The sequence below is a fragment of the Rhyacophila brunnea genome, unplaced genomic scaffold, assembly GCF_057557595.1.
Source record: "Rhyacophila brunnea isolate RB1 unplaced genomic scaffold, BYU_Rbru_1.0 scaffold_22, whole genome shotgun sequence".
Classification (NCBI taxonomy): Eukaryota; Metazoa; Arthropoda; class Insecta; order Trichoptera; family Rhyacophilidae; genus Rhyacophila; species Rhyacophila brunnea.
In genome coordinates this window covers 30,364,922-30,388,511 of record NW_028232882.1, presented here as the reverse complement: position 1 = coordinate 30,388,511, position 23,590 = coordinate 30,364,922, and the positions used below count along the sequence as shown (strand labels likewise).

The 23,590-nt window shown below is 33.8% G+C and overlaps 1 protein-coding gene across 1 annotated transcript; it reads right to left on the bottom strand.

Annotated features, from left to right (window-relative positions):
* Positions 1 to 359: 359 nt before the first annotated feature.
* LOC147070332 (cytochrome P450 9e2-like) lies at positions 360 to 15,686 on the bottom strand. Its single transcript, XM_085949421.1, has 10 exons — positions 15,441 to 15,686; positions 14,953 to 15,173; positions 13,253 to 13,416; positions 12,202 to 12,345; positions 11,288 to 11,493; positions 9,690 to 9,918; positions 8,660 to 8,881; positions 6,258 to 6,358; positions 5,994 to 6,162; positions 360 to 682 (listed from the first exon to the last, which is right to left on the bottom strand). The coding sequence occupies exons 2-10, from the start codon at positions 15,162 to 15,164 to the stop codon at positions 504 to 506; spliced, it is 1,626 nt and encodes a 541-aa protein (XP_085805547.1). The 5' UTR covers positions 15,165 to 15,173; positions 15,441 to 15,686; the 3' UTR covers positions 360 to 503.
* Positions 15,687 to 23,590: the final 7,904 nt, after the last annotated feature.

Below are 23,590 nucleotides of genomic sequence, written 5' to 3'. Positions count from 1 at the left end.
TCTCAAAACTTGATATTACATTAACATTGATCCTTCGACGTCACGGCATTTCTATACCCAGCTTGGTTTTCTACAACTCAATTTCCAGATCTTTTTATTAATCATTAAGAGCATACATAAGTGAAACGGCAAATAATTTTTAACAGTAGGAGGAACGAAATTTCGCAGTCGTCGCCAATCGGAGACTGACAGTCGAGGTGTGAGCACGTCAATTTGTTTTGTGATGGTGTCGGAGGAATATAAATCGTGTAAAGATGACTAAAAAACGTTCCGCATGTACTTGAAAAAGAAAACATGTCAATGAGTATACTATTATTATTACGAATATAATAATAAACATAACATTAAAAGGACGCATGTTGAATTTTTATGACAAATTATATTTCGTTCGGTATAGCCGAAGTATAGCCTTAATACATAGCCACATACTGTCAACAACAACTAATGATAATTATTTGATAATTTCTTAATTTTATTCTTCTAAATACAGTTTTTATATAAGGTTAAATATTTGTTCTATTTCTACATTTGAGCCCCAGCCAAAATCCATTTTCTGAGTGCATTATAAATGTGTTTCTCGCTAATTTTAGAGGTATAACTGTTGTGGGAGTTGTAATAAAATCAAATTGTGACAGAAGATGAAAAATCACCACTTTGGATTCGAGGACAGCAAATCTTGCACCTGAAAAATTAGAAGCAAAGCAAAAAAATTGAATAAAACTTATAATTAACTATTTATTTTATTCAACGAATAATTCACAAGATTTAAGAATGTACTATTCTAATTATTGAACATACATAATTCTGAAAACACTCATGAGAAAATATAGCCAATAGAAAAAATCTTTTTTGAAAAAAGTAAGATACCCGGCAAGATCGAACCTGCGTCTCTTGGGTTTAATTTAGAGAGTGCGCAGTGTGAGCAGTGACGTTCCATTGAGTGTCGCTTGGGGCGGCAGTTACTCGAAGGGAGGCAAAACGATAAAAATCGATTGTTATATATAGAAATAGCAAAGTACCTAAACTTAGTAATAACGAAAACATCTTTCTTTTAAAAAAATCAGCTCACTGGTTGGAAACAAAGTATTAATTAACATAAAAGATTTATCAGTACTGTATTATTTTGTCGGGTTCGCGGTGTCTAGTTTACTTCCGTTGCCCTTCGACGTCCTTGATGACCAGAAACTACACGCGCACGAATGATAAAAAATACTGTATAAAAAATGGGGCGGCATTTTGGCGGTGCCCAGTGGCGGCGTTTTGTCTCGGGCCGTCACTGCTTGTGAGCAGGTATTAATAAGCTCAATAGTTAAAATTTGTCGCAATTAATCATGTCAGTCGTAGCATAGTGGTAATGCATAGGGCGCGAAGCCCATGAGACGCAGGTTCGATTCCTGCCGGGTGTCTTACTTTTTTCGAAAAAGATTTTCTCTGTTGGCTATATTTTCTCATGAGTGTTTTTAGAATTATGTATGTTCAAATTGAATAAAATAATTTGATTTATAATTCTTGGGGTTGCTGCCAAAAGTTGGTAAGTCGATAGTTTAGGTAGGTATTTAGAGTTATTAAAGGTTTATGTGTCTATCTATGAATATGTATGCTAGAAAAAAAAATCAACGCCATCCAATATATCGACACCTCCTACGTATACTATTGTAACTAACAAAATGACGTTTTTCACTTTTTTTCATTTTTCGTATCCATAGTATGTATTACATATGATGCAATTTACAGAATTTCAAAATTCGTATTATAAGTGCGATTTTCAAACATTGCATATTATTGTATCTCAAATTTCTTGAAATTTTTCCGACGTGAAGTATGGTAACGTATTTAGCAATACTATACGCGGAAAACGCGCGGAGATCTTGCCGCGCGGGTGTATTGTTACTGCTAATTACGATACTTCACTTCGGACGGGAGGTGACAAACCGCTACCACTGTGAACTTTCGGTTATATTGTATTTTTGTATGGTTTGGTAAATATTAAATACCATAATGAAGAGATCTAGACAATGTCAATAAATATTGCGCAATATATCCGCCCCTACAGGACTTTAGTGTCAAGAATACAAAAATTGATAGAAAATCTATGCGTGCACAAAAATGTGTGATTAGGCCAGATGGGACAATTAATAGTACACCGTATAATATTATAGAAATGGATAATAATAGTAAAATAACAATGGACGAAATAAATTCTACCCAGGGAAACTGTGACTTTATGATTCAAGGTAAGTTAATATTTTTAATCTTTTTCTCGTATGACAACAAAAAGTATCGTAAGTTATACTTACCATTGTCTACGTCGTTTCTTTACTTGTAACTATTATTATATGTAATATTTACCATATATTACGTCGGAAAAAACTGAAAAAAAATATTGTATCTATCACTTATAATAATTTACGTCGTGCTTATTTTAGTAAAATAAATTGTATGTAGTACTTATCATATTATACGGCGACATACAATTTTAGTTGCAACATTATACGCGTGATAACTTTTATAAATTCATGTATATTTAGTTGTTTAGCTTTTTACAGAGTCATCACTGCCTTCAGGTGCTGATTAAAATATGATAATGGAACTTTTAGACATTATTTGTGACGATGATGAGACTAGTGCCAGCGTTGCTGATACAAACAGACTACATTCTCTCGAAAAGATTAACAGTAAAAGTAATTGGATATATTATAAAATATAGAGCTATTTTTGTGAAAAATCACCTCAAGAGGTACTGTTATCATAAACTATGAGATTTATAATGCTTTATAATCATTTTTTTTTAAAACCTCAATTATAATGGTTAAGGTTTCGGGTGATCGAAATAAAAGTGGTAATATGTTGCTAAATTAGCGATTAATGAAAAGCAACGCAGAGTTTATACTGAAACTCAGTCGCGGCGAAGTTTTACCATTAAATATCATCTGACGAAATATCAAAATGAAAATAACATGGAGCTGGTTAAGGTCTGCAAAAAAAGTTTCTAGCTACATTCTCTATTTGTGACCAATTCGTATTCACAGCTTTGGACAAGGTGGATAATGAAACCGCCGTTTTAACACCTGATCAACGAAGTCGACATAAAAATTGCAATGTTGTATTAACTGAAGATATGAATACCAGTGTTTCCGACCATGTTAAGTCCATCCAACCGGTCGAATCAGATTATGTTCGACAGCGATCAAGCAAACTTTACTTAGATGGCGACCTGGATTTTACCCATTTATTTAAACTATATAATGAATTGTATGAGCCCATAATATACACACATAAAGCTCAAACAGAAAGGCAGTATCAATTATTATTTATAATCAATGAAAATTTTAAATTGTGTTGTGTCACTATGTCCCTAAAAAGGACCAGTGTGACCAATGTCACATTTTCAAAAACTTACAAGTCTGAGTAGCATCCACGGAGCAACTCCCAGTTTATGGCAAGAACCTTGCTCGTCAGTTAAGATTATTTGATAAAAATGATGTTCAATCATTACACGGCAAAATTGTATTTGCGAATTTTGAATGCCCTTCACGGAAATTTGAGTAAGTACATTTTATTATAAACGTAAATTATCAGTTTGAAATTTCACAGTTTTTCAATTTACATAAAAGGTAGCTACATGATACATATAGCAAGAAGCTGAAGGCAAACGAGGTGCAAATGAGGACTCAAGTTGCTTACTTATTGTGGTCTATAAGCAAAAGAATTCAGGTTTTGCTCTAACAATATAGGCCAGAACAGAAATCGCATTGTTTATGACTTTAACATGACTGTATTTGGTCCATAAATACAATGTTAATGTAAAGCACACATTTTTGGAAAGGGGACGTACGCAAAATGAAGAGGACTGCGTTCAAGCCCTGATTGAAAGATGTTCGACAAACAAACAAATTTTTGCACCTCCAGAATGGTACTGTTTAGTTGGATGGACAAAACAAGAAGGAAAACCTGAGGATGTGGTAGAGATCAATCACGTAGTATGTTTGATTTCAGAGCTCTATTAAATTATCATATATGGAATAATACGAATTAAGGAATAATAGGAATTAAGATTAATTACAAGTGCGACTTGTCCAGCACTGTCTACTGGACCATGGTCGTGAAAAGTAACACATAGCACACGCAACGAGAAACTTCATTTTCGGTAAAGGTTCTTTATTCACAAATATTGCCAATTCCAAAAGCTAAGACAGATGATTTACTGCATATGTGCAGCAATGGAATCATTCCTGAGCGTTATCTTGAGTTTTTCAGTAATTTTATACCTGTTAATACCTACCACTGAAATTCCACCAGCAGTTTCTGATGAAGATTGATTTTATTATTTGTAAATACGAACACCTATAGCAAATTGTGTTTTTGTAGGATGAAAATAAAATCAGCTTAATAATTAATATGTCGGTGTAAAAAATCTCTTTTCGGTTGTATATTTTAAATTGTGCATGCTTCTTTTTTCGCATCATATAATTGAAAATTAATTCCAAACTAAAAATATAGTTGCAAAATGATTTCTTTTTCAGTTTCACTTATATTTTAACCTGAAGTGCACCCTTCCACTTAATCACCCATTGTTATTCTCTTGTCTGATTTTCCTTTGATATTTGATATATTATTTAACCAAAAACGTTGGTTTTAAGTGATTGTAATTTTTTTTTTTGCTTTTAATTTTATTTCAATATTTACATACTTTCTTGAATTGGATTTTTGATTGAAATTATTTCTTCTCTGTTTTTTTCTGTATGTTTAATTTTTATCATGTCATGAAAGTCTTAAATTTATTTAATGTTTTATTAAATGACAATAAAAGCAATTTTATATAGAGTATTTTTCCAACCTACCTATCTGACGACCCATACCATAACTTTTAATTATTGTTATTACCGAATTATGATTTTAAATACGCAAAAAATCCTAGGTGAAGGATTGTATCTAACATATACAATATATTTCACCAAAACCATGACGACGTAAATTATGATAAGTATCACATACAACTAAATGCATGTAAGAGGTTCCGCCGTAAACTATTGTATGTGGTTTATACAATATTTGGATCAAATTCTTTTCCGCACTATAATATTGTAACTGCATTTTATGATTAACCACAGAAAATATTAGATATCCTTTAATGCAAAACAATTCTATTTATAATTTACAATTGACATCCCAAATTTGGTGCAAAACATTCAAAAGGTCGACTTACACCAAGCTTTTGTATCTTTAAACCGCTCTCCTGTAAAGTTGCGATTTTGAAGTTACAATACTCTACGTAGGAGGTGTCGATATATAAAACATACACATACAGCACAAAGGAAGTAGCGTTATGCCCTAATTTATATGGCATTTCAAAATTTCAAATTGCAGTTACTCCATAACATGATTTCCGGACTTACCAACTTTATTAGTTTTATAAATAGCGGGATGAATATGTATAGATGGGGATCACAAAGGCATAACTCCATCCCGCTAGGCTGGATGTGCATAACAAGATTCAAAGAAGAATATAATAGCGCCTGTATACGTGCATGGATTTACTTGCACCAATAATGTGTATTTTAAACTATCGCGATAATAACTGTTAACTCGTAAAAGTGCTGACTTTCTCTCCAATCTCATTTTTCAAGCGTAAGTGATACGTGACGTTGCCATTGTATGGTGCTATTTGATAGGTTAGGATAGGTTTGTGGATAATTGGTAAACGTCAAAATATTCTCTGCGGTGTAGTTCGTATTTCGTTCTACTGTGCATGCGCACCACCATGCAAGTACCATTTATTGCGGGTCCCAAGTTCGAATCCTGGGTCTGGCAAGTACACATATTGTTTTTCAATTTGTGTGTGAGTCAGGGTATGAACCTAAGGTTGAGCAAGTGGCTGACATCCATTTCTCGTAAAAACAAAAATCTGTTAATACAAAAAACTCTATTCTGTGGAGGCCCATATTATGATCCTATTAGGATCGCACATGGTCAAAAAAAAAAATTATATTTACCAATACAAAACCTCGGACCGATTCCAAATGGAAAAAATGTAAATGGTTTGATTTCAGCTTTCCTTTCATCCGAGAATCTGTCAGGATCAAATTTTTCTGGATCCGGGTGATATTTGGCATCATGATGGATGGAATATGTTGGAATCCAAACATCGTGTCCTTTGTACAGCTGCGAGAAGATATCAAACAATAACATAAAATTATCGCATTCAATTTTTATAAATTTATTTCACACTTAAATAATATATTCATTGAAGTACCGACCTTGTAACTTTGAGTACTGGAGTCATTTGGAGGTGGAAGAGTGTACGAATAATTGCACAGTCTGTCAAGGTGTCCATCTGGTGGCCATTTCCGAAGAGTTTCTAAAAGTTGTCAAAAATAAAACATCTCAGAATATAATTTTTTGAAACTTTCTCAATCATACGTATTTGTTTTCATTGAACTAAAATGGTACGTTTACATTTGATACTAATATCGTCATGTTTATGTATGACACCATATTCACATAGTGTAAACAGTAATTATATTTGTATCAGCCACTTATTTTGCGTGTGTCGACACTCACCTGTCACTTATTCTAACAACTTATATACGCAAATGTAAACACCGCGTCTACGACAAGTCCGAACTTGCAGCAATATATCACCGAAGTTGAGCTGCCGTCTACTTTTATGTCAAGCATCTGATACATTATTCGTAGTTTGACAGCTGGTGAAGTTGATATTATTTCGGAAACATTATGCAATAAATTATTATCCATGATGTTGATGAGTGATAAAAAGAAGTGGTTAAAGCCAGTTAAATTCGTCAATACGAATTAATTGATCGATATTATTTAATGTTATTAGACTTCACGGTAAAAGTGCACTATTCGGAGCTATTCCAAACCTCAAAAATCAACTTTTTTAAAAGTAACTGCTATAAACACTAAATATATGGATAGAATGACATTTTGGCGCTTTATAAATATACTCAATTCACAAGGAATAAGCTTCAATTTGACTTAGAAATATAGTTTCTCCAAGTGGACTCATCAAAATGATTGATTTTTGAAGGCCGTTCCAAATAGTGCACTTTTATCGACATCACATTTAAAGTTAATTTAAGTGGGTAGGTAGGTATATAAAACTATCGATTTCAAAAACTATACCTAATTTATTAGTTTTTTTAATTTTATATGTAGTAAGTACCTACCTATAATATTTTATATTGCCAAGATTGAAGAAATAAAAATATTGACAAGAGAATCAACTCACACAATGTTTTTGAGAAGTATACGAAATAAGTGTACGAATAAGTTACAATGCCATATGTAAACACCGCATATATTTATTCAAATGTTGCCATTGAATAAAGTGTAGAGACTTTATTTCAACGAGAAGTATACGAGAATTTTATGTCAGATCCATGCAGGTGTAAACAGTAAGTGAAATTTTATGTCAGACACTTAAAATAAGTATAACGGTATTTATAAGTGTCAGATGTAAACGTACCATGACATGAGTTTTTTAAATTCAATCAAACCCTGCCTAAAACAAACCATAATAGTTTATGTATGCTATGGGCGATTCGACAAAAATAGTGCACACTTTTTCAGTCATAATTAATAGTTTTCGTTGAATTTAAAATACATGTTAGAGATGGTGTTGATTAGTTTTTAATTTATTAAGCCCTGTCTAAACCAAACCATAATAGATAAGTAATATTTTTCTATCTATAAAATATCTAAAATGATCTATGATTTAATGGCATTATTTTAGATATATTATGGATTCATACACAAATATTTTTTGACTATTATCTATTATGGCTTGGTTTACGAATAGTTTAATTGAAATTTTTAAACTAACCAACACTATCTGTAATTTGTAGTCTTAGTTCAATGAAAACAAATAGGTACGTGTGACTGACAAACTTTAGTGTGCACTATTTATGTTGAATCTTAACAGCCTACCTCCGCCTTTCGCAACTGGTAGGTATACACCAGCATTAGAATCATTCTAAAAGTAGTTTGGCAGAAGGTGAATGATGGTGTAATGAGGATTAACTGAAGTATGATTGTTGAGAATGGTTGCGTGTTTATTTGATGGATTGACACAAGTACAGAAAAGATAACAGCGAGGAAGATATTTTAGCCAGAGGCATGAAGATACACAGTGACAGTTCTCTACCAAGATAAAATGCGGAGTGAGATATTCAATTATGATAGCCTATTTATTGAACCCCTCACAATTGAATAATGCTGACACTGCGTATCCCATGCCTTAGGTGAGAAATGTATTTTAACACAAATATTTATAAATATTACTGAGGTAAAACTTATTTGCTATTAATTAGATTCGTGTGAAATTTGTATGCAAAAAATGTATGTACTAAATAATCTTATTTTTCGCCGTCAGTGTTTCTCACTGAGTAAACACTGACCGATACTGCTGACAGCATGTGAAAAATCTATATAAAAATAATATAATAATATTTCCGCGATCGATTCGTATGTCACACATTTTGCTGACTATGCGTGTTCTTACAGGACTCGTTGATCGCCACAGTAGAAAATAATGGGAGATATTTATTAGCAATAATGCTTTTCTTTCTTTGTGTGAACATTAAATGCGAATTACGATCTTAATTAAATTTATAACTCAATATTTTTCTGTGGGTACCTGAGACAACCATGTCCATATATTTCATTTTCATAAGCTGGGCATATGATAATTTTCCATCGCTACTGGCCAAGACTTCATCCACTTCATCCTGCAGCCGTTTCTGTATATCTTTATTTAAAGACAATTCATATGCAACGAAGCATAAAAGAGATGATGATGTATCGAAGCCGGCAAGAAGGAAAGCCATAGCTTGGGCGGTCAGATCATCATTGGTCCACTCTGAAATTCAAACATAATATCGAGTGTTTAAAATCAAACAACGTTATCTACAAAAGTTTTTTTTTTTAGATAACATTATTTTACATTTTCGGCTACATGATAGTCAAACAACTCTATGTCAATCTTTACTAGTTTCTTCTTAAATCGTCAATAAAGTTTAATGTTAACTACATAAAGTTACCCTTGTTATCATATTTTTTTAAAACCATACCTATAAATTTTTTTTAACATCACCATAACCAAAATAAATGTACAATACACAATAAATTATAAAATATGAACATTAGGTTTTAAATAAATATCTACTTTGATAAGTTACAAGAAACTAAAAAAACGTTTTTTGTTTAAAAATCGTTAAAAACAGTTGCACTTTTGTAGATAGTGTAGTTTGACATTAAGCCCTCGATATTGTATTTAGATTTTACATGATTATTACTAAGAAATGAAGAAAACCTTCTCTACTAGACGGAACCTAACTGGTTCTAAGCCTTCAGAAAATTTAATCGCTATATAAGGCCGTGATCGACAGGCGCTACGTACAAATTTCACGAGTTATCTCATCCGACTTTAAACTCAAATTACTAGCCACTGTCGATTGATTTGCATAATCTAAAAAATTAAACAAACAGTGACATCTATTTGAATAATTATGAAATACTAAGTGTCAAATTATTGGTATTACAGCGATTGTAGTAAGAGCTTCGCTCTACATTTAACGTACGTTGATAAAAATCTGCAGCCTGTCAGATACCGCCATAGTAATATTGTGAGGCATAGAAAAAGCTAAATATATGAATGTGATGTATACCCCGTTTCTCTGCTTCCTGTTTCAGTTTTGGAGACTGAATAGTAGCATAGCCAGTGTCATCGCTGATTGTTGTGTCATCATACTTTAACGATCCTTTCTTCGCTAGCATTAAAAGATGAATCATATCTGGTCGTAATACCGATTCTTTTTCTCTGGTTTCCATCGTGTTTTGTATTAAGTTTCTAAAAAACGACGCTACGGGATGGGAAAATAGAGGGATTTTGAATAGCTGAAAGAAGTAATTACATATACAATTTAAATTATTAATGTTGCTTACTGTCAATTAGGTATAATGAAAAAAAGTCGGTGTGTGTACGTATGTACGTGCGTTAGAAGTTATACTTCTTTGGCGTAACAAAACAAAAACAAAACTTGTGATAACCTAGATTCTTCGACTAGCTCTTAATTATCTTGTTAAATTACACACTCAAGAAAAAGGACCGCTTATTGGAACGCCATTGGTTTATTTCTATACATTTTAACTTATATTACTATATTATATAATTATTTATCGTTGTTTTTATTTTTAAAGTAACAACTGCCACTATGACGTTTAATAGTTTGTTTACGTAAGGAATTGAAAATGGCCGACAATAATAAATTCGCTGCCTAGGCAACGGAACAATTCTAAACTATAATATTATACTGTATAATCGTCACAATTGGAGTGTCATACTGTGGCGTACTTAATGGTAGTGCGTTCGGCTGATAACCGAACAATCGGTGGTTCGAATCCAATCGAGTGCGTTTATTTTTGTGTGAAAAAATAAATTATGTGTCACACGCCAAAAATACACTCTGATCTGATTTTCCAAACGCACCTAAAGAAGTATAACTTCAAAAAGACAGAAAGGAGAAACCATACAAATAATTATCATTGCTGACTTGAGTAGAGCACAAACATTTAATTGACAATGCAATCTGAATTTGAAATCGTGTCACGTTTGTGTTTTTTTACGTGTTAAAAGGCAGTTTTTTGATGTGATTGCAAGGGCAAACAAATTGATATAGTAAAAAATGTTTTTTCACAAATATAGGTACTTCCAAATAAACAAGCCAATTGATGAGCATGATTAACTATATTTGGATATAATTATCTCAAATGAAAGTCCTTTGTAGAATTCAATTAAATTCTTATCGCGATAATGGCTCAAATAGACTCTATGACGATCGGTCATATAAATGCCGAAAAACCCGTTTCTTATGTCGGTGTCCTGTGTCACATGGTGTCACAGAGTGTAAATACGATGTCATAGCTGTCATACAATATGTATGTATAATATGTCGGAATGGCATAGATATGATCATAGACACTAAAACGCTCTTGGCACATATGTGCCCAATCGTCATATAGTCTATTGCATCCGCATACAGAAATATCAAAGTGTCTGACCATTCATGCTTGCCAGAGGATATTAAATTTTAAATGTAATTTTTAATATTCGATATGAAGAATAAAAAATAATACAGATTTAACATAAATCTCGCGGGACACACTTTGTGAACCCCTGGTCAAGTTAGATAAAAGAATTCGATAATGCAGCCTTATTACAATACTAATTTATAATGAAATACTAATTTATGGACTATTCTATTACCTTCATAATTCTTGGGAACGATCCGTAGCCGAGAAACTTCAAAAATTGTATTCCACTGAAGTCAGTAGCTTTCTTGCCCATGCGGTAAAATTCGTTGCTTTTATCTACTAGCGAATCAACTCTAAGTCCAAAAGCGGTGGAAGCTATCACGTCATTCGTATACCGAGTGAATACATCTTTCATTTCAACTTCTACATAACCAATTTCTGTAAAAAAAAATTGGCAGTATATCGATGAATGAATCATTGGGATGTAAATGTTTAACTTATGAAAATCAGTAGATTGAGTGTTAAAATACAGTCAAACTTGGTTATTACGAGGAAGATGGGACCGACTGAATTTGCTCGTTATAAGCATTACTCGTTATATCAGAGAATAGGTATTTTTAAATGAGCGGTCACATAACACAAAAAGATGCAATTCAAACAAAAATACACAATTGGAATTTTTCCCCGTAACAAGCATGGCATTCATAAACTACAAAAGAAGTTGTTTATTGTAATGAACGCTGGTAGGTACCTACTGACTTCAAATACCTTGGATTTTTTACATGGAATTTCAACCATATGCGTGGATAATTTTTCAATATTGTCGGCGAAACAACAAATTAGGTAGGTACTTAGACACTTAACTAGTGTCATAAACGTAATCCGACCCCAGCGGCATCCTGTCCAGGATTTCATTGCTTACGGTCCAAATGTTTTTAAACAATCAACAGTTTTAAGAAAATTTTTGACGGTATTTTAGCTCGGTACATCCGATAAGGAGCTTGTTATAAAAGTGAATAAATGTATGGAGAAAATCATAAACTAAAACGTGAACGAATGTTTCCTCGTTACATTCGAGATCTCGCTATATCCGTGATCGTAATAACCGAGCTCGACTGTATAGACATTGAGATATTATATTATCACCTTTGGCTGGGCTTAGGTCTGCTTGTTTAGTGAAGTAGGCCACGCTTTGTTCGGCACATTCTACGATCATGGGAAACATGTTTTTCATTTTCGAACCGGTGTACGCAGGACTCATTGTCACTCTCATGTCCCTCCACTTCTGACCTGATAAATAAATATCAATAAAATATGTTTAGAAGATCAATTTAATCACCATAATTGTCGCTGCGTGTTTTACCTCTTTCTTTCCTCGACGTTTCCGGCTCATTTCAAAGGTCATTCTCAAGAGATAATGTATTGAAGTGTATTGTTAGGTTAGGTTAGAATGTTGTAGTGGCGAAAGTGGCAGTCAGCTGTTAAGATCCGTATACAAAAATTTGTACGTATGCAGTTCGCTGTATCACACTTCACCGTGAAATCTTGTATCGGAAATAGATGGTCGTATATTAAAGACAGTCCAACTTCTTTGGATCGTATAGTACTGAGATAAAATTCATGTCTAAATAAAACACGGTTCTTGTCGGTTTACAGGAAGCCAGCGACAAATAAATTTTGAAACTAGCCGATAGACTGGATTATTTGTTAGGTTAGGTTAGTTTAGGCTCTAATAAAATTGGAACATTGTTGTCTGCAATGCTCTATGAACAGCTCTAAATATTTTCATCTCGGTGCCAATAAAGATGACCGTATAGTATACAGATATCTCTTTCCGATAAGAATGCTCACAGCGAACTGTGCTACGGTGAAATGTGATACGTACAATTTACATATAACCATTAAAATCTGCCATAAATAGTGCACACTAAACTTTGTCAGTCATACGTATTTGTTTTCATTGAAATAAGACTGAAATTTACAGATGGTGATGGTTAATTTTTCCAATTAAACCAATTCATAAACATAATCCACGTATGATTTTTTATGAAATTTTTTACATATATTTTACTACATGTACTCTTTTAATCCTCAGCACTTCAATTGTACGTTACGAAGACCATAATCTAATAAACATTCATGCTAAGAATTAGAATTTATTGATTGGGTAGATAATTAAGAAGTGAGAGTATGGTACCTCGTAGAAAGAAAAGATTTTTTCCAAACAGTGGATCGGCATCTTCATCCATGAACACTCGATGGTCAACAAATTGATCAAAATCTTTGACAGCCACTTGCTTGATCAACTCCAAGTCCTTGAGAATAATGATGGGGTTTCTAAATCCATAGAAACCGATGTATCTGTAAATGAATAACATTTTAAATGCAGGCAATACGTTTGTGGTTAGGTAGTTTTTTCACACCGTATTCTCTTGAATGCTTCATATTTCTTGGACAGAGTACAGGATGAATCCGTCAATCATCCAGAGACTAACCAGATAAAGGAACGGCTCTTGACAATATGTCTGAGACGCAATCTGCAGTTTTTTTTTATGTATTATTCGGCGCAGACCGGATAACATGGGAAGGCGAAGCAGAGGAAGAGCATTGGCACACCGGAGCAACTAAGTGAAGGAGCTTACTCTTACTCTACTAGTTACTGTGGGCAGCCCTCACTCTGGTCTGAGAGAAGCATAGGACCGAGAGGGGTGGAGAGTGTAGGTCGCTTAGAAGAAGGTGGTCACAAACCTCAGCCATGAGGGAACGAGATAGAGTACCTCTTAAGAAATATAGGTTTTATTGACGTTAACAATATTTGGTGAAAATACTAAAACTAGAGGCGAATTTGAGATGCATGACAGGGCTGATGTGATTATTGTTACAGTTGCAATTGTTGACTATTCACTGAAATCCCCTTTTACACGATTTCGAAATAACACGGTGCAAAGCCATCAACTTTGAATCCATGTTGGAGACCAATTTGGCGAAAATGTGTTAAAACATATTGAATAATTTTTATTACCTTTGATTTTTTAAAGTATTTTAGTGTATACTTTTTTTACATGTTATCGCGTGGAACGTATCTATCGTGTAAATGGGGAGTTCAGTGTACTTACATCTGTGTTTTTCAAATTTGTACGTATGCAGTTCACCGTAAAATGTTGTATCGGGAATATTATGGTCGTATATTAAAGACCGTCCAACCTCTTTGGGTCGTATAGTACTGAGATAAAATTCATGTCTAAATAAAACACGTTTCTTGTCAGTTTACAGGAAGCCAGCGGCAAATAAATTTTGAAAATAGCCGATGTACTGGATTTTTTGTTAGATTAGGATCTAATAAAATTGGAACATTTTTGTCTGCAATACTCCACAAATAACGCGTAATATTTTCATCTCGGTGCTATAGAGATGACCATATAGTATATCTCTTTCCAATAAGAAAGCTCACGGGGAACTGTGCTACATTAAAATGTAATACTTACAATTTACAGGTAAAGTCAATTAAATCGCTTTTCCTCACTCGGCGCCCCTCCGACTATGTCTTGTTTTGCGCCAAAACTATCGAAATTTACGGAAATGCAGTGTGTTTTCAGTTTCACTGTACTAGCACTGCGTGAATGACTAAATCAACCATTTTCATGAAAAGCATAGTTAAAAACTGTATCCTACATAGTCTATTTAATACCTCTATGGTCTACGAGTATCACAGTTTGAGCAACTCTGCTTGAGACAATTGTTATTTACAAGATTCTTAAAATAAAATAAAATAGAAAACAACTAAGAGGAAGAAGAAGTAGAGAGAATTTAATAAATTAATAAGAAAAGTTAATAAACAATTAATCATTAATTTCTTAATCAAAAAGGTAGAAACTAGACTTAAATATTTTTACTTACTTTTCATCTTTATGCTGATTATAAGTTTTATATACAGCTTCAATAAAATGTTCCTTTCCAAGAAAAATGTTCCACATGTGACCGAAGAACGGGACGGTAGATTCAATATGTTTCACCCCCTTCCTTTTAAAATGGCCATTCAACCACTTGCCATAAAATAGCAACGCCGTTACGATTCCCAGAAACACCAAAATCCAGTCACTTAACGCCATGTTTATAATCTATTCCCAATAAATATTGACAATTATTCAAAGTGTGTACAAGTTTCTAAATATTACATACTAATTTTGTGTTAATTCTACAATGTTTGTTTATTGACAATAGTTGTTTCCTCAGAATGAACCTTTGTTAACCTACAGTCAAGTCAGAGGTAAACTCATTAAGTGTGATGTTAAATTATTGAACTTAATGAGTTTTACTTATAATATGACAAATGTAGTACATATGTAACTTATTTATTTTAATAAGATAATAAGAACAGTACTTACCCACTTATTCACTTATATTAAAAATCGTTTATCTATCACATAATATATTTATTGAAACAATATGTTAAAGCAATCAGGACATCTCAGAAAAACTATTAACTGTCACTCCGCATCTATTTTTTGGAAATTGAAATTGTAGCAGATGTTTTGTTATAATGTAAGACAGTCAATTAGAAACCTAATTACAGTCTAAATGAGTGTTGCTAGTCAAATATTTAGCTATCTCTGTATATCTATTCTGTACTTAAATACTGCATATTATAGCAGTACCAGCCAAAGTTTAGTGGACTGCACAATTAAAATTTAATAAACACGGCATATTCAAGGCCTATCCAAGCAATTGCGAGGCTTCATTGAAGAATGTGTGCATGAGGCGCTTTGTTAAGCATTTTTTCTGATGCGGTAAATTCTAAAAGAACCTTTCTAAATAAACGTGAGAATCTGTTTTTTAGGTTTCAATAGATAAAAATTTAATTCACAGATTTATTTTTGTTCACTTTTGCAAATTTTACAAATTACCATTTTACTATAAAGCCATGAATGCTCCTATTGTTTCAAGTGTTAAATCAGGGGTAGACAACCTTTTTATACCTACCGCCCACTTTTGTATCTCTGTTAGTAGTAAAATTTTCTAACTGCCCAGCAGTTCCACAGTAATGGTGGTTTATAAAGTAGGGAAGTAACTATACTTTATACAATTTATAAAGCAGAGTTAAAGCATAATTGATGATAATAATTACTAAATTTGGCAGAATAAATCTTTATAAAACAACTTAGGGGAGAGCAGGTAGGATTCGTACACTTTTTACTCTAAGCCGTATAAAAAAAAACTGTAAGCTATTTTAAAATAACTTCAATGCTGCTATATACCCGACATATTTGGCTTTAATAATAGTGAAGTGTAGTTTAGATACAAACCAGCATGGCGAAGCTACGGTAACTTTTCTGAAAAATGGAAAACGTACGAAACTACCCCACACATGGGGTAGTTTCGTACATAGTGTGGGGCACATTCGTACATATTGGGGAACCTTCGTACAGTCAAAGAAAATGCTATTTATTCAATGTAATATAATCATGTATTGAGATCAAAGTTAACACAGAATCAGCCTTCATGTAGTAATAATTAACACTTCATCTTTGGTAGTGGGAAAGACAAATTTCCAGGTATGAGGCTTCTTCCTCAAAAATGAAACTTTGTATTCAACGGGACTATATTTTTTAAGCACCTGCCCAACATAATATAAAACGGTCTTTTTTTTTCGAACTACACTATCACAAAGCTTTCTTCTTTGATGTTCTCTGACGTAACTGGAGTTTCATTCTCAGTATCCGATCCTTCAGACGTCTATTCGATGGGAGAATAAGAATTCTCTCTTAAACTCATATTAGCCTCATCCTCACAATCAGTCTCATCCTCACAATAAGTTTCATCCTGACTATCAGTCTTTACAGTTTTATTTTGCCTCTTTGGTTTAGTTGTCCCTGAAGTTTTCTTCTGTCTCTTTGTTTTGGTTATTGTATCTGATAGTAAATGTAATGCTCGTTTCATCTCCTTAGCCCTTTGTTTCCTCTCTTGCTCTTGCTTCTTCAACTTTTTTGCTTTTTCTATTTCTTCTAGTCTATTTTTTTCAGGGGTATCTGTATATATTCTCGATTTTCCTGGCAGTTTTCCTTTCTTCGACTTTTTTAACGCATTTATGTCCACTCTGGAATAGGGCCGGATAATTTCTGGAGTTATTAATCCAACAGTTGATGAAGATGCAGGCGCAGTTGTAGTTGATACTGGTGCTGAGCTCCGTGGAAGATCTTGTTGAGCAATCTCTGTTTCTGCAGGTAGAGTTTCTGGCACATTGGCATCTTGGCCCGCTGTAGAAGTTGATTGTCTACCTTGCGTGGATTCTAACGGCTGCATCTTGCATCATTGCATCTTCATCAACGTCTCCTGTTCTTGTCCCCTTTTTCACATATATTCGCGGCATGGTTCTGTAACAATAATATTTTTGGTGAACAATCTTTCTACTACCACGCAGTTAGGAATGGGGAGCATTTGTACAGTACGAATCTACCCCACTCATAACTGCACGAAGGTACCCGAAACCGAGAAATCAACAAATTAATTGAAAATAAAAATAACCATTATAGTTAGCCTAAAATGACTATTTACATATTAAACGAAGTTGTCACTTCATAAACTATATTAAGTCACTTATATCTTTCGTGCAAAACTTATAACAGCTAATTCAAAGCTAGTTCAAAAGTGAATACAAAAAATACTTACGTAGGGCGAAAACATGTATCGGCGTGCTCCGTCGAAGCCGTTGGTCACACTGACGCCCCGCTCCGCTGTTACACTATGCGTATGAGCGGGAGTCACGCACACAAACGCGAGCACGCCAAAGAATTGGATAGTGAAGATATCACCACTGTACGAATGCTCCCTGTGTACGAATCCTACCTGCTCTCCCCTACTGTAGTTAAATCTATCTTTTTATTTATACTTTGCATACATAGAAGCATGAAGTCTGATGAAATAGTATATTTTCTGAAGTGTAAATGGTCACGGGGAATTTTATGAAAACATAATGAAAATGTTTTTAAAACCTCTACCGCCCACCATGAAAGCTGGAACGCCCTCTAATGAGCGGTAGGAACCAGGTTGACTACCACCGTGTTAAATTATGTTGTTTTATTTCTCACTCTACTAAAATAAGTACCGACCTACCTGGATTAAGTATCTGAAATTTTACGCGCATGAAAATAAATAAACTAAATATCTAGCTTATTTTCTGAATATTTAAAGCCGTCGGAGGCATCAAAAATGCTAGTAAAAACGCCACAAGCCAGATGCGTTTTTTCGCAAGCTAGATGCCTATCGAAACATGCTATATCTGGCAAGAAAAATGCTAAATTAGCAACGCTGGGGGGAGGGCCACGATTCTAACAGTTTATCTTATTTTTTAATTTCAACTGCAGGGTACCACTAAACTATGGCTGATACTACTATATCTTTGTGATTATTATAATTTTAATATTTGTTTTTGTTATCGTAACAATAAATGGAACAAATTTCTCGTGCTTGTTTCATTGTCTTGTATAAACAAAATATTGTTTGGAGAGCAATATCTGAAGCAGACAGTGATAAAATAAAATATTTACACTATTGTTTACTGTGTTAAGTACAGAATAGTGTAATTTTGTATTTCTGCTGTACTATATTATTACATACTATCATTTTTCCATATCTTCTACAAGAAAGTTATAAATTAATAATATGATCCCGCATAAGTGGGGTCATCTCAAAGTCATTAGCGTGTTATTCAATGGCCTATGATTGGTGTTCAAAGCAGATAGGAATACTGTTGTTGAATATAGGCTGGATGCGAAGGGTGGAGGTAGGCTGATAAGATCCGCCATAAATAGTGCACACTTAACTTTGTAAGTCATACGTATTTGTTTTTCATTGAACTAAGGCTACAATTTACAGATGGTGTTGGTTAGTTTTTAAAATTCAATTAAACCATGCGAACCAAGCCATAACAGATAATGGTCAAAAAATACTCGTCCATCTATAGAATATCTAAAATTATGCAATTAAATCATACATAACATTGGATATTTTATAGATATAATAATATTGTTTATAAATTACAGTTTGGTTTAGACAGGGCTTATTGGATTTAAACAAATTAACCAACAACATGTGTAATATGTATTCCTAAATCAATGAAAATAAATAAGTATGAATGAAAAAGTGTGCACAATTTTGTCGGATCGCCCAAAATGTACCAAAACTATTATGGTTTCGTTTAGGCAGGCTTTAGTTGATTTTTAAAAACTAATCAATATCATCTGTAAATTGTAGTTAAGTTCAATGAAAACAAATACGTATGAGTAACAAAGTTGAATGTGCAGATTTATTTATGTCAGATCTTAACAGCCTACCTCCACCTTTTGCCACTGGCTGGATGTATGTTTCATTCTTGCTCCGTGCCAATCAAAGATGTAGAGAAAAACATTATTCTATAGATGGATGAAATTGAAGCAAATAAAAGAACCTCTGGTTCACTGATTAAGTTAGTTTCAAGTGACTTTGTATCGCAGGTTAATTTGCAGAGAACTTTACACTATCTTTATGACATTTATTTGTGAATCGCAGGGAGTATAAAAAGACAGTCTGTCACACTGCGTAGATAAACACCCAATAATACTACACTTCGACATTATTATTTAGTTGTAAAATTTGTGTAAAGTCGTTATAACTTCACTCGAGTAAGTAATCACAATGAGCATTAAAAAAATGGCAGCCATTGTGTCTGTCAGAAAATCAGAATGACGACTGATAGATGTTAATATTTGTGGAGTTTATCAACTTAACATGCTTCATGCGTGTGCTAAATAATTTCAAATGTCATAACAGAAATAATGTAATATGATGGCGCCTATACACGTGCATGGATTTACTGGCAGCAATAATGTGTATTTTAAACTATCGCGATAATAACTGTTTACACGTAAATGTGCTAACTGTCTCGCCAATCTCATTATCTCAAGTGTAAGCGAGACGCAATGTCATTTCATAGTACTATTTGACAGGTAGTGAAAATCGGTTAACCTCAAAATGAGTCTCTCCGCGGTGTAGTTCGTTTTTTTACCGGCAGGTTTGCCACTATCGTTCTACTGCGCAGGAGCAGATATCGAATAAATCTAACTGTCGCGTGAAAATTCAGAAGCTTTCGAACTTTTTTGATTCATGCATGCAATCTTGCAAGATAATACATGTTACACGTGTATTTTCTTGTTATGGCCGCGATAATACATACCTACTGTCAGCAGTAAATCCATGCACATGCAGCCATTGCGTCTTTCCAAAAATCAAAATGACAACTGAAAGATGTTAATATTTGTGGAGTTTACCAATTTTACCATGCTTCATGGGTGTGCTACATAATTTCAAATGTCATAACGGATATAAGAAGGCTTCTTCTATTTAAAGTCCAAATTCCTTGATAAAAACACACTTGTTTCTTCAATTGCCTTGGAATGATTGAGAGTCGAGTTGTGGCCCCGTCATTTGTGTTGGACGTATTCTACTACATATTTCATTTCGTGACACTTACCGGTCTCTATTAGGACTTTTGATTTTATATTATAATTTCATTCTTGCATGTTTCTGTTAGATGTCTTGTGTTATAACTAACTACACAGTACAGGATACAAAATTATTTTGGTTGCCAATAGGAGTTCATCCAGTTTAAAAACTGCAAATGCGTGATAGTGCAATTAGTGCCAGTTCTACATGTTGTCTTTGGTGCATTGAAATTATGATCAAACTTTTGGCAGCACATTCTACATAGTAACAGCCGTATCTGTATTTATTTATGGTTTTTTTAACACAAAGAATAGGCAGCTTATAAGATAACGGCAAATCAAACATTCATTTTGATATACGGACAATTATTCAGAAATTAAACTTCCGTTAAATGCGAGTTGTACAGAAAATAATCAACAAACAATACCTATATTATTTTATTGTTTTTATTTTGGCTCAAAATAAAATTGAATTTATTCATTCATTGTTCCAAATAGCAGTGGCGAAGGGTGGAGGTAGGCTGTTAAGATCCGCCATAAATAGTGCACATTAAACTTTTTCAGACATACATATTTGTTTTCATTGAAATAAGACTACAATTTACAGAAAGTGTTGGTTAGTTTTTAAAATTCAATTAAACCCTAAGAAACCAAGCCATAATAGATAAAAGTCAAAAAATACATGTCTATCTATAAAATATCTAAAATTATGCAATTAAATCATACATAACTTTGAATATTTTATAGATAGAATAATATTTTTCATTTATTATAGTTTGGTTTAGGCAGGGCTTAATGCAATAAAAAAATGAACCAACAATATGTGTAATATGTACTTTTAATCCAACGAAAACAAATAACTATGAATGAAAAAGTGTGCACAATTTTGTCGTATCGCCCAAATTAGACCAAAACTATTAAGTTTTCGTTTAGGCAGGGTTTAATTGATTTTTAAAAACTAACTAACACCATCTGTAAATTGTAGTCTTAGTTCAATAAAAACAAATACATATGACTAACAAAGTTTAGTGTGCACTATTTATAGCGAATCTTAACAGCCTACCTCCACCCTTCGCCACTGCCAAATAGGTACAGTAATCAGTAATCCACTACCCCAAAAACCAGACAAGTGTCCAATTAGTGAAATCGGCGGATTATAGTCATTGATTATAGTGCATACATACAAAAATGGTAAAAATTAAAACAGGTATTTCGTAAAAATAGTTTATTTATTGAGAAATTTCTACTAGCAACTAACGGTTTTGCGATTGCGATTTCTTCTACTGCACACAAATTACATGAAATACATTTAATTATTATTTCCATATGCTCTTACATGAATCCTATTGGATCGTTTTCTCTCGCTCTAACTACGTCATATTTTCTGTCAAAACTATCGAACTTCTTTATGTGGTTGTTATATTGGCATATTAAACTCATTTATCAATTTATATGACTTATCTCCCTTTTCATTTTGCATACAGAATTAGGTGCAAACCATTTTGCAATGCTTTGTAGCACACTTCACACTTGTGTGATATAAAACTCTCTGATCTCTGATATAAAACTGCCTAAATAAGGTTTCTTACATAATGAACTAACATTATATTTAAATTAAAAACTATGTAAAATCAGAAGCGGTCAGTAAACAAATCAAAATAACAGCAGGTAGCAATTTTTATTTACAAATTATGCATGCAATGTTATTTGTATATTTTTATAACCAATTTAACCATATTAAAAACATTCTGGGATCTGAATCACTTGCCGTAATATAAGAAGTTCGTATTGCTCTTTGGTTTTTACCCATTTTAAATAAATGTGAATTCCGACAAAACTTATCTGCAGAGTGAAAAATGAAAATACATGTGTATTATTTTTCTTTCTTTCTTCTTTCACCCAGTCATGCCCCACCAATGGACCATAGGGCAAGCACAAGTTCGTGCCACTACCCTCAGTCCATCACCAACTCTCGCGCCTCCCGCCATGCCGGACCTACAGTGCTTAGATCGCTTTAGTAGCAGCGCTGCAGGGTGAGGGGGGCTGGCCACGGCCACAATGGTACAAAGTGTCACACTCTGGCGGCATCCGAAGCACATGTCTCAGTCATGTGAAGCGTCTTTTCGTGATTACCTCAGTCACTGAGGGCTGCTGTGTCCGCACGAACTCGAGTGTTTGTAATGTGGTCGTACCAATGTACCCCTAAGATTTGGCGGAGACGTCGATTCTCAAAGGCCAAAAGCTTAGTAAGTTAAGTAAGATGCCACGTATCACAGTCATACGCAAGCACAGGTAGCACGCACCCATTGAACAAACCACATTTGGTTTTCACAGAATACAGCCTTGACCTCCATACGACTCCAAGTTGACTGAATGTAGACACCGCCATATCCATACAGATTTTAAGTTCACTAGAAATACCAATCGGCAACTGTGGCACCTAAGTATTTGAACCTGGTCACCAGCTCTACGGGCAAACCGGAAACCCGTACAGGAGTGTCGGCGTTAATGCATGCATCACTGCACATGGATTTGGTCTTCGCCGCATTCAGATGAAAACCTACATGGTTCATATAATGTGTGTAGCAACATCATATTGAATACATTATTCTGCTGTCAGATTTTGTTCAGTTGCGCATCTGTGGCTCCCTATCAATTCTATAGATATGTTTGTGACACCATATACTTAATGCAGTTCACCATTTTCTCATTTATTCTAAACAATGTTTTCAATGGTGCGAATACAGAAGATACAAATTTTTCTGTATTTACAATTCAACAATACCAAAAAAAATAATCAAAATAGGTTATATCTAGCAATATTAAATGTTGTAATAAAATATGTTCTTCTTCTTATTGTGCCATCCCCTAGCAGAGGTCGGCCACCATCAAGGCGATCTTATCTTTGTCGTCTGCTACCCGGAACAGTTCAGTGGAGCTGCACTCAGTACCACTGTACCAATCACGGAGGTTCTTAAGCTACGAAATGCGGCGCCGTCCTCTGCTACGCTTACTGTTGATCTTTCCTTGAATGACAAGTTGGGGAATGCTGTACTTTT

Coding starts and splice junctions, on each gene's coding strand:
- LOC147070332 (XM_085949421.1), bottom strand. CDS start 15,164: ATGGCGTTAAGTGACTGGATTTTGGTGTTTCTGGGAATCGTAACGGCG. Junction 6,359..8,659: donor TATGGACATGGTTGTCTCAG/GTACCCACAGAA, acceptor GACAACTTTTAG/AAACTCTTCGGAAATGGCCA. Junction 683..5,993: donor CGGTCCGAGGTTTTGTATTG/GTAAATATAATT, acceptor CTAATTTTTCAG/GTGCAAGATTTGCTGTCCTC.